Source organism: Nannospalax galili, unplaced genomic scaffold (genome assembly GCF_000622305.1).
Source record: "Nannospalax galili isolate Female #2095 unplaced genomic scaffold, S.galili_v1.0 scaffold116, whole genome shotgun sequence".
In the NCBI taxonomy this organism is placed as follows: Eukaryota; Metazoa; Chordata; class Mammalia; order Rodentia; family Spalacidae; genus Nannospalax; species Nannospalax galili.
The window spans coordinates 427515-444786 of record NW_008340206.1 but is presented as its reverse complement, the minus strand read 5'-3'; the positions used below and the strand labels follow the sequence as shown (position 1 = coordinate 444786).

General features: G+C 39.3%; 1 protein-coding gene across 1 annotated transcript in view; it reads right to left on the bottom strand.

Annotated features, from left to right (window-relative positions):
- Positions 1 to 17272, bottom strand: part of Ctnna3 (catenin alpha 3) — a 1668564-nt gene that overhangs the window by 1282783 nt on the left and 368509 nt on the right. Inside the window, exon 6 of the mRNA XM_008835377.2 lies at positions 591 to 854. Within this exon, the coding sequence (XP_008833599.1) occupies positions 591 to 854 (264 nt within the window). The remainder of the gene's footprint in view (positions 1 to 590; positions 855 to 17272) is intronic.

The following is a 17272-nucleotide window of genomic DNA, read 5'->3' as shown; positions in this document are numbered from 1 at the left end:
TGATAATACCACACCTTTCACAACACGCTATGCAATTTAGTTATTCATAATGTTTAGTGTGGGGTTTTTGCCCATTTGTTCCTGGGGAAGTATAAGCCCTTGTCAAGGCCACTGACCACATATATTTTTTGAGCACACAGAACAATGCCCGTAATAAATATTTGTGGAATAAATAAATCCTGCACTTCAGAAGTTGATCTATATAAAGTCGAGTCATCATATTAATCTCATAAACAATTCAAAGCCTTCTTTGGAAGAAATACAAAGGAATCCTAAATGTACTCATGGAAAATTTTCCTACTTATCAATTCACTGGAAGATCTGAGAAAGATATAGACTAGTTAGATAACTAGATTTGTGTGTTATCATATGCTACACTCCACCATGTAACTCTGAAGCCTGCTTCTCTTTTACTTTGTATTGAGACATTAGATCACATTTGTTCTCTCTCTCTCTTCTCTCTCCTCTCTCTCTCTCTCTCTCTCTATCTCTCTCTCTCTCCCCCCCCCCCCCCGTCTCTCCTAAGCCATCTCTCTCTCTCTCTCTCTCTCTCTCTCTCTCTCTCTCTCTCTCTCTCCCCCCCCCCTTACCTCCAGCTCATCAAGCGCACTTCCCAGGGTTGCAGCCTGAGGCTCAGATGGGGGCAGCATATTCGGGATGCCTTGGGAAGCATTTGAAATCACATTGAGGGCATTCTGAATTCCCTCGCAGACCGAGTCCTTACTGGCTTTGAGGGAAGCAACATCAGAATGTTCCAAACAAGCCGAACAAATCGAATGCAGGAGAGGGGTGTTCTCTTTCAAAGTGGCCCGGGCTGCTGCAATTTCATCCCTCTGGTTAGGAGATTTTAAGTCCTGAGAAGAAACAAAAAAGTACCCTCTTACAATTGGTCATAGAAGAAACACATGTTACATGGAAACAGGAGAGTGTAAATCAAAAAACAGGAGACACTAAGCAATCAGGTGTAAGTTAATCAAAGGCCTCGCATATTCTTACAATCCTTCAGCTCCTCGGGTTCCACAACAGGGAAAGGGAGATAGCTCATAGTTAAAGGTCACAAAGGCAGAGCCCTGTAAAAAGGAGCAGATCTGCACACGGACCACTCATTTCCAGTCCCTGGGTTGTGTTTTCTGTTGCTGTAATACAATACCCTGACAAAGCAACCTGAAGGCAAGAGTCTACTGAACTCTCAGTTCCAAGTTACATTTCAGCACTTCAGGAAAGCCAAGACAGCAGTAACAGGAAGAAGCTACTGTTATTACACCCACCGTCAAAGGCAGAGAGCAGTGAATTGAGCCACGTACTCTAGTGCTCGGCTCCCCTTCTCTCATACAGTTCGGAATTCCTCTCCTAGGAAATGGTGCCACTCACCACCATTAAGGAACTCCCCACCTTGATGAACATGAGACAACACTCACAGATTGTGTTTGACAGCTTTAGTTGTCCACTTGACACACTCGGGTTGAGGGGATCTCAACTGACGGACTGTCTCCATTGGATTGGCCTGTGGCCATGTCTGTGGGGCATCTTCTTGATGAGTGATGTGGGAGAGCCCAGCCCACTGTGGGTGGTGACATCCCTGAGCAGGTGGGCCTGTGTTGTATAAGAAAGCATGCTGTGCAAAGGCCAGGGGAGCAAGCCAGTAGGCTAGCCCTCCTCTATGGTCTGTACTCCAGGGTCCTAATTTGAGTTCCTACCTCGGTTTCCCTTGATGATAGACTATACTGTAAGCCAAATAAGCCCTTTCCTCCTCAAGTTGGTTTTGATCAGTGTTTTTAATCACAGCATAGAAAGTGACTATACATCTATGAACACAGATGTACCCAAAGGTCAACTTAATCTAGACCACCCCTCCTTGAGGCTCCCTTCCCAGATGAGTCTAGATTGTGTCAAATTGACAATTAATACTAATCACTACATCCATATAAGTCACTTAATTAGTCTGGTACCCATATTATAAGGCATCTTGAATTATCAATATTCTGTTAATCTATTTTCCATAGATATTAATATTTGCACTTTTCATTAAAACAAAAACAAGTGAATTAAAAACTAAATTAAACGTCTCACAATTCAGCTACTTTTTTCTGTTCTTTTTCAGAAATGCTAGTAAGTTAATCCTGCATTTTTTTCTTCGATATTTATCCAACTAGTAGTTACTGAGCACAAAGTCCTTGTGTTAAACTCCAGGAGTAGAGATGTGAAGAATCCCACAAGGCCCTTGCTGTCCTGGAGCTCATGTTCATGTTTGGGGATAGAAAGCTCGTAGCCAAACAACAAACTAGGCAAACAGAAGCAAGTAAGTCTCAGACAATGAAAAATATGAATGAAACACAAAGTAAAATGCCACAGCAATTGAAGGATCAAAGGTAGAGGGCAGCAAGGATGTCTCTGTGCCGTGATAATGACAATTTGAAGAAAACCTAAATGAAAAGCATCACAAACCAGGAAGGCAGGATGGGGAGGGGGATGGAAAGTCTCACCTAAATGCTGGCTGGTCAAAACTAGATTAGGATCTGGCAAAAAGTCTGGCAATCTCTACCCTAACCATGTGATGAAGGCCAGCATCATCTGTGAGGTCACATGGATATATTATGACAAAATCATGTCACTTCAGGGACAGGAGTCTAGACACTCATAAATCTATCATAATAGTGGGACACACAACAAATAAAGCCAGATTGAGGGACATCTGGTATGACACATGGGCAATATTCCCCAAACCATTTAAGGTTTGAAAAACAAGATAAATTACTGATAAACTCTCTTAGATCAGAGGAGACTGAGGACATGAGGACTGAGGACATGGTTCTCTGGACCAGATCCTAGAACTGAAGAAACACATTCAGAGCTGGAGAGATGGCTCAGCAGTAGAAGAGCACTGGCTGCTCTTGCAGAGCTCAATTCCCAGCACCCACATGGTGGCTCATAACCATCTGTAACTCCAGTTCCAAGGGATCTGAGCTTTCTTCTGAACTCCATGGGTACCTTCAGACAAGCAGGTGTACATAAACGTATAAAATCTTCAAAGAAAATTTAAAGAATGAGGACATTTGTGTGCCCTGCTAGATCCAAATAAAGCCTATTAAGAATACTTAATAGTAATGTATCAGTGTTCATCTTTTGTTGGGGCAATGTTAAGATAGTAACAATAGAGGAAACAGAGAAAGGTAGATGGGAATTCCCTATACAATCATTTTGATTTTTCTATAAATATATCATTTACTACTACAAATTTTCTTTAAAAAGCTCTTGAGGGTCAAGGGCATTTAAAATACTTTATGCATGTCATATACAATATATTTTACAATATTCATAAAAATTCAGGATAAATGTGATTATTATCCTGTTTTTAAAAGTTAAAAAAGAAGTTTCAAGACATTAAATATCTTTAGGCAACAGAACAGATCCTGATTATGGCATTTTGCCTTTTATAAACTGCTAGTGTGACTCCTGAGTTCTCATTCAAACAATGTTATAAGTCTTTCCTGCTTAGAAGGAATTTCCTTTATTTGTTACACAAGAATGGGAACTTAATTTATATAAGACATAGCTTAAAAGGAGCTTCTCTGTGGTATCTTATTGATCACAATACCCTTGGGGGGCTTAGTTTGTTCTTACTAGCTCTATTTTAATAAAATAGATATTTAGTATAAGATTAAGTGACTGGTAAAAGAACATAGATCTAAACTTAAGTCTTCTCATTGCAAACACTGTGGGCTTTGGTTTTTTTGTTGTTGTTTGGGGGGGTTGTTGTTGTTGTTTTTTCTTTTTTCACAAGACCCTGCCTGCTCAAGATAACATTGCCGGAGTTAATAAATGGCTTGTGCTACTGTATTTTTAGTTCCTTCCCTTTTGAAAACAAAAGCTATCTGCTACTTCATGCAGACTTCAGGAAGATCAACTTCATTACAAGTTGTAAGGAGGCCAGTTAAAAGTAGCTGTCAACCCACTACTCACACTCATTAATTACCCAAGAAAAGCAATTTGTGATTTCTCGGCTTACTACAATCTCTTCTTTATTTCTGGTCTGGGTCCTACTTTTGGCTCTGTCATTAGGACTACAAGTTGGGTAAGTTTCCTGTTCTTTTGCTGCCTGTTTTTCCATTTGTAAGAATGGAGATAATGATACTTCTGTCAACCCTCTGACAAGGCAGCACACAGCACAGCAGAAATGGAATACGGCCTGTGGCCATGCAACCCTGAGCACACCAGTCTCATCCAACCCTAGAAGCCCCTTAGATGGATAAAATGAAATGTATGCAATTATAGAAAAATAGAGAATTATCCTCTAACTTTATAGTAATTGTAGAATAATAGGGAATTACTTTCTAACTTTATCAAAATTGATATGCAATTTTTGTCCTATGATGGTTCTGGTGATTTCCATATCCCCCCAAATTTTATAGCAGCATTCATTAACATAAGTCATACTGTGGCTTAGAAGATTAAGAGTATAATATTTAGAGGGGCTGGAGAGATGGCTCAGCAGTTAAGAGCACTGACTGCTCTTGCAGAGGACCTAGGTTCAATTCCCAGCATTCACATGAAAGCTAAGAACAATCCTTAACTCCAGTTCCAGGGGAATTCAACACCCTTTTCTGACTTCTGCGGCATTGCACGACATGGGTACATTCATGTACATGCAGGCAATGCACTTGTACACATAAAACAAAAATAATAAATAAAAATTTTTTAAAAAGAGTATAATTTTTAGAAAAGATATTCAGCCCTACAGATGAATTCACATAGAAAATACAATGTTCAAAGAGAGCTGGGGAAGATTATCTATACATTACAGTGTAATCACAATCTATTACATAATTTTCTCTCTAAAGCAACCTACACATTACAAATCTTTATTTAGAATGGCAATATCAATATCATAAGTTATTCCAAAGAAGGTTAAAGTTTAAAACTATTATTTCTTTTGCTCTTATGTTGGCTATGTGTATCTTGCTGTAAGTTGTAGTAAACTTTACTGCTATGAAGACTTCAGCATTTTAAAAAGTACAAGTATGGTTTGACTTTTGAAAATGTGCTTTGTCATCTCTACCGAAGATAATTACAGAATCCTTAGTGAGCACCAGCAACCCAAATATCAAGTCTGTGAAGCCTGTGATGAAAGAAAGGGTCAGTGAACGCCACACACAATATGACGACAGGTAGAGGAAAGGGAGGCAGGTTGTAGCATTTAGATAACAGAAGTTAAGAGGACAAGACCACTCCTCACCAGGGCTATATCACACACGATACAGTTAATGCAGCAAATACGCTTGGAGGTAAAATGGAAATGAATGTCTATCATTCTTCTCAATAAACAGTTGTTACAGGGTGTTCGTGGTTGCTTTAACTGATAATACCATGGGTTCATAGATTGTCTATTTATCCTAATTCCAAACCATGTCGAAATATGAATTAAATAGCAAGGTCATGGAGGGATGTCTCTGGAGAAATACACAGAATTCAGCTCCTCAAGGGTTGAAACCTATTAAATGTTTTGAATGTTCCAAAAGAAAAAGCTCAGATGAGATTTCCAAGTTAAGGAGACATTAAATAATTCCAGCTGATGAAGAAATTCACAGATGGGATTTAAAAAGAAAAAAAAGAACACCTTACTGCTGATGAAGAAATTCACAGATGGGATTTAAAAAGAAAAAAAGAACACCTTACAAGTCTATATAAGTGGGTAGAGAAAGTCACACATGATTTTTAACCCTGGCAAGGAAAAGAAGTATATTTAGAGATTTTAAAACTCACATAATAAAAATGGAGAGCTCCAACTTATCAGTTGAATCAACCATTCATCCAATCATTCTTGAGCCTTTATTATGCCTTAAGCACTGTGTTAAGTATTGGGGATGCAAAGAAAAAGTTCTCAGGTCTGAAGGGGAGATAAAAAAAATTACACAGAAATTAAAATAAAGCTACAGCACAATAGATGAAAGTCCTCAGCTTGAAGGGATTAAATAAAATTTATGCAAAGAATCTCGTCCAGCTTTTTGAAGCATAATTGATAAATAAAACTCACATACACTCAAGGTCTACAACATGTGTTTTGTCCCATACATACATTGTGTAATAATTTTCATAATTTAATTAGCACCTTTCCCACCATACATAAGGATCATGCGTATATATGTTATGACATTTCAGCTCTATTCTTCTAGTTACTATAAAGTAAGCAACGTATTATTAGTTATTGTTACTGTGTTATAATTAAATATCCAGAACATACACATCTTATAATGACAACTTTATACACGTTAACTAAACTAATTTATTTCCATTTCCCTCATGCCCTACTCCTAGCAAATACCATGAAACTCCCTTCTATAAGTTGGACTTCTTTTAGAATTCATATAGAAATGAGATCACCATGTATTTGTATGTGTGTGTGTGTGTGTGTGTGTGTGTGTGTGTGGCTGATTTTGCTCAGAATAACATCATCCAGGTTCATCCACAGCATCAAACCCACTCATCAACAGTGAAGAACAAAATAATCAAAGAAAACAGCAGGTGCAAAGGCCTGAAATACAGAAAGGGAAGTAGCCTTCAGGAAGCAACTGGTGACAATAGAGAAAAACCTGGGCAGGAAGCAGATGAGCACAGTTGGAAAGGTCCACGAGAGACACGTCACAGGCCATGCCAAAGAACTCTGAATGCAACAACCTCACATGGGTATCTCCAAGAGGCCTCTAACAACAACTTTTGGATAGACTGAAGAGGATGACATTGAAGTCAGAGAGATCAGGCAACAATCCAGGTGCAGGTAAGAAACGGTGGGTGCCTGAACACTGAACAAGATTGCCAGACTTTAGAGGAATGGATCCAGGTAACAATGATGGGTGAAAACAGTCGGGCTTTGGGATATTTAGATGGAAGGAAGAAATCAGAGGCATTTAGAGGTGTCTATAAAATGGTTCTAGGAACTCTAACATAGAAATGTGTTCATCAAGATGAGAGCGCAGCAAAAGGAATGTTTGGAAGAGAAAGGTAAACTACATTTTGTGAAATACCAAATGTAAGGTTAGCATAAAATATAAATGAAACTACACTATACAAAGGTTTAAATTCAAAGAATCTTGGCTAGAAATAGTGATCTGTGAATCATCAGGTCTTACTTGGGAGCCAGAGCTGTGTGTGAAGGCAACAATGCCTTCAGCCAGCATGAATTCTACACTAAGGACAGGGATTGGAGTCAAACACTGATCTCAGCAGCTGTCAACCCTGTCAACACAGTGATTTTGGTGCTGGCCCCAAAGGCCAAATACTGAACATACTTAAATTGCCAAAAAGGTATCAGAAAATACCGAACTTCCAAACATTTTTAAATGTTAAGAATTAAACAAACACAAAACTAATGCACACAGAGTTTAAAGATGAATTACTACGGATAATCAGTTATCACAAGAATCAGTTTAGAAAGACAGGATGACTTCTGTACTGTGGAAGCTAAAAAACAAGAGGACATCTTATTGAGGAAAACACTGGAAAACTCTCTGGAAGCTATGAAAGAACTTGGTGCCTTGAACGGCTTATTGGCTAAATCTACAAATATTAGATTTTAAAAGTAGCTATTCAGATTTGAGTGAAATAACCCAAAATATCTGTTAATATTGCTGTCTCTCCCGGTTCATTTCAGTTCTCTTGAATGAAATCCATATAATTACTTTGAACACCATTACTCAGCAGCACATGACTTTAACATGTTGGTGTTGATGGAAAAGAAAACAATGAATTAAAAATAAGAGGAAGAAGGGGCTGGAGAGATGGCTCAGCAGTTAAGAACACTGGTTGTTCATGCAGAAGACCCAGTTCGAATCCCAGTACCCACATGGCAGCTAACTGTCCGTAACTCCAGTCCCAGGGTATCCAACAGCCTCTTCTGACCTCCACAGGCATTGCACAAAACGGGTGCACTTACCTACATGCAGGCAGTACACTCATACACATAAAATAAAAATGATAAAATTTTTAAAAAATAAAATAAAAATAAGAGGAAGGAAATCTCAAAAGGAGATGGGAGCCTTAGATGCAATTACTCTAAGAAATCAAAAGTGTGAAAAACATGGTTTGATCCAGAGTTTCCGGACACATTTGTATATGAGAATGCCACAGAAGTCTCAAATTAAACTGTTCCTATGTCTACCTTAAATGTTAGTAAAATCCTTGGTGCAACTGCTTTAGCAAGCTCTTCCACAATCCCTCCTAAAGCTGAGCACACATATACCCCAGCACTCCACTATTTCACTCTAGGATGCAAGGCGCATGCATGGAAATGTGTTCATATGTTCATCAACAGCACAAAACTGTTCCTAGTAGCCTTGTTCACAGGAGTTCCGACCTGGAAACGACCCAAAGAAACGCAAATGAATGCAACACAAGTGACAATGCAACATGAGAATGAAAATCCACACAGGACGACCAGACTCAGTCAGAAAGAATTTAGAGCAGAAATCGGAATGGCCACTCTTATTTTATTAATGGTTTTATTATTTTTATTTTGTGTATGAGGGTTTTGTATGCATGTATGTAAGTGCACTACATGTGTATCATGCCTGTGGAGGTCCCGAAAAGGGCACTGGATCCCCTGGAACTGGAGTTACAGATGGTTGTTAGCCACTAGGTGGGTGCTGGGAACCAAACACAGGTCCTCAGAAGAGCAGTGAGTGCTCTAACCACTGAGTCATCTCTCCAGCCCAGAATGGGGACTCATCTTAAAGGAGGATTGGAGAGTGATTAGAAAAGAAATCTTCTCAACTCTGGTAGTTCAGTGTTTCTATGGGCTAGTTACACAGATGACAGGCTATAAATTTTCTCTGAACTGTATACTTCTGAGCTGTACAATTTTCTGAAAGGTACAATTCAATAATTAAATGTTTACATAAGAGCCAATGAGATGACCCATCAGGTAAAGGTGGTTGCCACAGAGCCAATAACCTGAGTTTAAACACCAGGACCCATGTGGTAGAGGGAGAGAAGTGATTCCTACAAGTTGTCCTCTGACCTTCAACACACTTGCTGTGGCACACATATATCTACACAAACATATACACAATAAATAAATATAGAAAAAAATTAAGTCTACATAAAGTCAGCTAAACAAAAAACAAAAAAGTTAGTAAAGCCAAGCAAGTATCTGCAGTGTGCTCTTCTTGCTGCAAACCCCACTCGTATAAATTCAGTGTGACCGGCCCTGCTGTTGAATTTCCCACCTTAAGGGAATGATTAAAAAAAATTAGGTGTGTAGTCCACCTTCTGCCTAATTAAGGGAATTGGATTTTAATTTTTTTTCTTTTGAAAGTAAACACAAGCAGAGAAAACTCCTGTAGGCTGGCCGTCAGAAAGACAAAGCTAAAGGATTTACACAATGACTGATCCCATGTGCCCTCAGACAAACCTGCATATCGGAGACTCGGGGAAATTTTCTTTACTAAACTACATCCCTGCCCGTATGGAATAACTCAGCAGATACTCTGCTCAGCAAAGCACTTCATGCAAATTATCAAATTTCTCTTGCAGGCATTCAAATGAGGCTTTAGAAACTGGTAAAAAACCACTCTGATAGGGGAGGGAAGAGTAGCTTATAAAGAACAGTTTTTGTTTTCTTGAGATTAAGGAGATTCATAGCAGGAAAGCCTGTGTACACTCTGCTGTTTGGAATCTGTCTGGGTTGGCTCCTCTCCCCCAGTCTTCCTCTGCCAAGACGCTGTCTGCTAACTGTTCCGTTGGTCACTGGGCAGCTTCATGTTCTATTGGAAAATAAAACAGTGCAAACACCTGCTGATTTAAACATTTTTCTCTAACATAAATTAGGAAATGGAATACTTGACCGTAACTGACCAGAGGGATGAAAGATGGTAAAACCAGAGCAGATGGTAGATAAAAGAAAATTTAGAGGAAAGAAAAGAAAACTCAAGATTGTATAATCAGGACATCATTAAACAGCAGCGAGCCGTTCACCACTAGTCTGTTCTTATTTTCCATGGTATCATTTTCAAACAGCAAACTGAGAAACCATGGAATAATAGTATTCAGATAACAGATAAGCTTCAAAGTATGTCGTGGGTCATCCATGCATACCTGGAATGGCAGAAAGGCCCGGGTGACTGTTACAAACCTTGGAAAATGCCATCACTTGTTTGTTTCTTGAGATAGGATCTCATAGGCTGTCCTCGAAATCTCCTGCCTCAGCATCCAGAGAACTAAAATATAGGCAAGTACTAACACACTCAACTTTATTAATTCTAATACAGAGTGCTGTACTGTCGTATCAGCCAAAGAAATTTATATAAGTTCATTATTAGTCACCCGAAGTATATCAAAATATATTATGTTCATTTTCTATCTTTCTGAAGCAAGTAAAATATATATGACATTTATTGTTTGCCTAGAGTTTACATCTAAAAAACAAAATTCTATCTGAAGCCACTTGCCATATTATTTAAGAAGCAGAGACAGATAGAAAAATAATGAGATATTTCAATAAGATTTTGCTGCAGTTCTTCAGAGTTGGCTTCCATTTGTATGTTTATGATTTATCATTTAATCTCCCAAGAAGATCCAACTACCTGTAAGTTGGAAAGCTTTTTCTTTTCCTCATGAAAAATCATGAGCATTAGGTTGAATTTTAATGCATAGTCCAAGATCAATAAATATTGTTATCCATGCAATGTATTCTGTGATTCACTTGTGAGACATGGACCACCCGATTCCTGAACATTCCGGTGCATCTCAGAGAGCAAGTGGCATCTCTTACTCCAAACAGGATCCCAGACCAAAGATGCAAATGTAACTTCCTAGTCAATAATCCCTTAGGTTTACAAAGTTGTTTATTCTGTTCATATTTCTACTGATTCTTTCACAAGGGCTTAAAATAAGAGATATTTTAAAGTGTTCTGTGCTCACTTATCAAAAATGGAAATGAATAATTCTTTATACAAAGTGATGACTGTTCTTAAGAAAGTCAGCCTTACTGGACCACCATGATCCTTCCTCACCCAGACACTTAATTACTTTCTCTGTTAATATTCCAGCTACGGAAGATCGGATCCTATCGTAGTATGCTTTCTACCCAGCATTATTTCCATTTATTGTCAATAGCTTTAGCATCCGTTTCCAAAGATGGCCAAAAAATAGATAAATTCCTTCACTTCTGTCTTTCTGTGGTGACCCAAGAGAGAAAGGACTTTGCCGTCATTATCTTCGTGATAAATCATTGTCAGATCTAATACAACTGAGCCTAGAAACACACTCCCTTACTTTAGTTGCAGAATCAGACTGATAGGAAAACCTAATGGTAAGCACAGGAGATGGAAATGGATCAGGCAGTTTGAGGACAGGCACCCTGAAAGGAGCAGTTGCAGAAAAGTCTGTGGTTCTACCCATAGTTCTGTCCTTGCTGGCATCAGAAATGCCAGAAGGGAACTCTGGTTCTTGGCTCCTGGCTATCCCCTCTCCTCAATGGCCACCTTGCTCGAAGCTCTACCTGAGGACATTCCCAAAGCTATGAGGAGGCACCTGAATACATGGGTGGGACAACTGGACTGACAGCCTCCCCAGGCCTCACCCCAATTTCTTCCATCAGTCCAATAAAAAGCACCAAGATTAGCCTGAGTGAACCCTGTTTCTTCGGACCACCCCTGCTGTGCAGGAGCTCCTGCCCCTTTTCTATTGAATTATCACCTATGAAATATAAGAAACTTCTCTAAAATTTAACTTCTGTGGTCTGTGAGTCTCATTTTTCAAATTTGTGAGATAAGAATTCAGAGGCCACTGATTCAATGGAATCTTTGTGTGAATATAATTTTATGGCACCCTGACCCCTGAGTTAAAGCCCATCTGAGTTGAGAGAAAACCTCCAAGAAACTCACCGATACCAGCACCCCATTCTCCCCATCTCACTGAGGCCAAAACTGTAAGACTTGAAACTAAAAGGTAGTCCATAAAACTATTTAGAAGGATCAAAAATATGCCAGAGATCAGAAAAAGAGTTAATAAACCATTTTGAATATCCAGCCTCTTTTTGATTAAAAAAAATCCAAATATTCACATCTTAGTAATGATCAACTAACGGTTGTTTTTCTCAGAGAAAAACTGTTTGGCTTTTTAGTTTAATTCAACAAGCTTGGAACACCTGTGCTGAGGTGTGACGTTAAAGCTGAGACTACCAATGTGGGGGTTTATTCTAAGCAGGAGGCATGAAGATGAAATACATCAGTAATGAGGATGTCTGGGCTCCAGCATGCTATAGACTATCTCCCCTGCTTGAACACATCCTAATCCAAATTGGTCAAGCTATCAGAACTCCTGGCCTCTGCTCTAAACTATAGCCCTGATATTTGCCAAACTAATACATTCTACTCCGTAGCATATAGATACTTGACCTTGGAAGAGATGGATGGAATAGATAATACATGTCCCTGAGCCCAGCGAACCTACAATAAGCTACAAAGAGTGAGCGTGGAGCACTTCCAACACAGGAAGCCAGCCTTGTTATAACAGAAATAGCAAGAGGTAGAACCCAACACAGATTCCTCAGCCACGGGAGGCCTCAAGTAGAGTAATTAACCTACCTTCAGCTACAAAATGAAGACAATAAGTCTTACTTTTCAGGGCATTAATGAGGTTAAATGATTAAATACGAAACACTTCTGCAGCATTTTTCTATTTGATCTGTCTCTAAGAACAACCCGCAGGCCATATTCCCTCCATAAAATGTTTCTCCCTGCCTTCAGGTGGGCAATGGTAAATACAAAATTTAAATTGACAGGTGCTTCTTAACTCTTTGAAGCTCCAGGTACTGAATCTGGGTCTTGAAATACACATGCCTGGAACTGAAATCCTCTTTTCTTATGAGCAAGTCTGCCTCCCCATTTCTTGTTGAGCCTTCTTAGTCCGAATGGCCCTGATTATCTGCTGATCCACAAGAAGTTCTGAGAAACAGGCTTGAGGCCTCCACCGATAAAGGAAATTCTATTCTTTTCTCACTGTATTTTCTACATTAGGTTCCTTTGTCCTTGTCCTTGGTGGCACATAAGCTTAGGGGAGAATGAGTGCTGGGTTCTTGTAAAGCGTGTGCATGGAAACATGGGGAGGAAGGACCCGTGAAGTGTCCTTCAAATCTGGACTTTGTTCCCCAATTTAAAACTTTCCAGTGAGTACTACGAAGTTCTATAAGTAAAGCTTGTACATCATAAAGCCCACAGGGTTGTTCCAGATGAGCAATGATCATCTCTCACGGGCCTTACTTCTTCCTGTACCCCCGTCAGGCCCCTCTTCTACAGCCACACAGGATCACATGACCGTCCACAGGAGCCTTCCTGCGAGCTGTGTTCGCACCTTCCCTTGTACACCATCTAGACATTGCCTATTTCTCCTCTGAATCCTCTCAGATCCTCCCATTCTATCAGGATGCCGATTCCACTCACACCCTGCCTTCATAGACTACCTAGTATATGTTAAGCCATTACCTTCTGGGTACTATTTGTTGACACAGCTGTGTCTCTCACATGAGCACTTCATTGGGATCCAGATGACCTTAATACCCCCATTGACAGTGCTTAGCATAGGAACATCACATAGTAACTCATGAATTAGTAATACCTCTCACCACCTTTAAGGGTATCACTGGCAGACAAAGATAATTCACTTTTCAATAAAATAAAATTCTAATTCTGGAAAAATAAATCACAAGCATAAAAGGTAAGATCTGTTCAGTATAGAAAGGAAGTGTTTTAATTTTGTTCCAACTGGGGCTACAGAGATTTGTTTATGGACTATCCTTGAAAGTGTCCTGCTGGCACCTCTTTTCAAAATCCAACAATAGCAGTTACAGCATTTACATACAACTGTGTCATTCATAGCTTATTGCTTTGAATCTTAGGCAGCGATAGAAAACACCTGCTTTCTAGCCTGCTCTCCAGCAGGGAGCAAAACCTTGAACAGAAGGCACATAAAGATGCCCCCACAATGGACAGGTTTTTCAAAAAGCTAAGGTGGTGCCCCTGTGTGACTAACTTGGGTTAACTGTCTTGCTACTTTGAGTATCTAAACAGTTGATTTCAATAGGTATTCACACAGTGGGATTGAACTGTTCTGTAAAAAAATACAAAATGAGCATGCCTACCTAGCTCTGAAATCTCATTTTCCCCAGAAACTGTTGAATAGTTACATGCTGAAATAAATGGAATAGGATGAAATTAGTGAAAGAGATAAGATTGGCCCTGGGAATTATATAGAAAAGTATACAACATTTAAGAAATGCTTCCTAGAGCGGCAGGGCCATATTTCTAAATGAAGCAGGTAAAGGATGCCCAGGAGAATGCACATGAGTCCACTGGCTTGTGAAAGACCCTCTCAAATGTAAAATATCGAAATATGTGTTCATTACTGGCCACTGATCTCTGTTCAGTGAAGGAGAATTGGTCTTCTTCAAGGAACTGATGCTAAACAGGCTGACAAGGTTCTTTAGTGGATGAACAGACCGAGGGGCATTTGGAGACACAAACTGGACTCAATAGGCCTTAAAATATGTGACAGAATGAATGAAATCCAGTAGGGATTTGGGGGAAATGTGGATGGGGGAGGGGACCTAAAGAGATTAAGTTACATTATATGAAATGCACAAAAATTTAATTAAAATTTTAAAAACCAGGAGTTTTCCCACTCACAATTTTCAGAACCTTCCCCAGTCGACTGAATGCCATTCTTTCCAGTCATCCACACCAAAAACTTTGCTTTCATTTGTAAATTTCTCTTTCTAGTATATATCATATTGTGTCTGAAAAAGAGTCCTGTCAGTTCACCTTCATTTACTCAGAATTTGATCTATCACCTGCACAGGTCTTCATGTCACGGCTGGCCTCAAACCACCCATTTCTCTCCCTCACCCCTCCTCAATATCCCCATGCTCTATCATCCAGCACTTGACCCCTTGCTATTTCCCAAGAAGTCAGTGTGACCCTAACCTAGACCTTCTCATTGCTGTTCTAGATCTATGACTGGGCTCACTCACTCACTCGCGTCTTAAGACACTTAATAATTTATTTATTTATTTTCAGTGGGGGTGGTGAGTAGGTGAGTGTGGGTGCGTATGCCACAATATGTGTATGTGAAGGCAGAGGGCAACTTGCAGGAATTGGCTCTCTCCTTCCACCATGTGACTCCCAGAGATTGAACTCAGGCTGTCAGACTCAGCAGCAAGCACTCAAACCAACGACGCGTCTCACCGGCCCATCTCTTACTTCTAGGTCTTTCTGTCTTTCTTCCCTGGTTACCCAGTCAAAAAGATTAACCAATAATTCCATTCTCGATATGTCTTATCCCTTTTCTGTCTTTATTTTCTTCTTACTATTCATATTAATATAGTATATGTTATAATTATTTATCATTTAAGTATCTTTTTCATTAGAGTGGAAATTCCATGAAGATCTATGAAAGGTACTTCACAAGTATTTATCTATTTAATAAATGAATGAACTTCAATCCAGATTAAGAATGTGAAATTAACAATTTAGAACATCTTCCTAATATACAAAATAATGTCCTATCATAGAGTATAAGAATAAAGAAAACACTTAGGTTAAAGGCAGATAAGTGGCTCGGAAAACTGTAATACAAGCTTCCTGTTCCTTTTTATATTTCATTCTATAAATGAATATTTTAACAAGTATATCTGTGTATCTTAAGATTTAGTTGTAGGGTTAATTTAAATCACCTTTCATGCTTACCAACTGTCTCATAGAAAACTGATAAACTCACACCAGGCAGCTTAATGGCCACAGTCAACAGATCACCTAAGTGTTTTCTTTTTTTAGGAGACAAGTGGGCAGCTGGAGAGATGGCTCAGCAGTTAAGAACATTGACTGTTCTTGCAGAAGACCCGGGTTTGAGTCCCAGCACCCACATGGTGGCTACAAACCGTCCTTAACTCCAGTTCCAGGGGAATCCAATGCCCTTTTCTGCCTCCATGGGCATTGCACAACACAGGTGCACTAACACATGTGAAGGCAATACACCGGTGCACATAATAATAAATAAAATATTTCTAATTTATAAAAAAATAAAAAATAAAAAGAAGACAAGTGGGATTCAAATCCCAGGTTTCCAAGTGACAAGGAGTTTCCTACTCAGTTACTGTTTACAGAACTGGGCACAGTGGCCCATACCCATAATCCAGGTGATTCGGGGGGATAAGGTGGGAGAATTATGAGTCTGAGGCCAGCCTGGACAAGTTAGAGAACCCTGACTTTAAAATAAAAGACTACGGGCCATCTACATGCAGAGCATTCACTGTTCAATTTTGCCAACTTAAATATTCAAGTGTCTAGGAATGGTTTCAATCCACCCATGATAACAGAATAAATTACATTCTTACACTCTAGAGAGAAGTATGTGTTTAGCACCAAATGGAATCAGCAGATGACTAAATAAGTTTTTTCCCCTCTCTTGTTTCTGTCATAAATACAGCAGATGCAAGATGTTGGAATGTGGACAACCCCAGAAGGTTGATGTTTGCCTCTAATGCAGAAATAAACCATTCAAAAATTCATTCCGCATAGCATCCCAGAGTTAGCAAGAACGCCTTGGCTCCTTTATTGCCATCAGGAGGACTTGATGACTAAACATATCACAGAAGTTTCCATAGTTCAACTGAAGCATATGGCAACCTTGGGTATTAAAGATTACTAAGTATCTTATCTTATAAGTTTATTGCAATGACCATCTAAAGCCAATATAAATAGTTGGCTCATAAATGACTTGGAAGAACTACAGTTCATACCAATTCCTCAGATTCATGAGGCACAAAGTTATGAAGCATGGCTTTATAAAGATCAGTCAGTAGTAGTACAGCAAAGTCCTTCCTAGGAAAGTCCACACACCCCTCAGTCTCACCTCTTTTAAGACCATAACACACAAGAAAAATGACAACTCTGCCCAGTTGTCCAACCATCTTGCTATGTTCCTGGTGGCTCCAGAGTTCCTGTACCCTGCTGAAAGCTGGCCTCTCATTACCATCTTTATCCACTATTGGATATGTAATGAATACATACTTACAGACAGTGAATTTCAGTTCTTTTAAAAAAATCTGTTCAAGGGAATCTGTGAAACAACCACAGTTGAGATCATGCCTGATGATTAGAGAGTGAATGTTTTCCTCCTTGAGATAAAGGCACACACATACACATACATACATACAAACACATATACACACATAGAAACACTACACACAATAGAACTAATAAGCATTATATCCCTTAATAAGCTA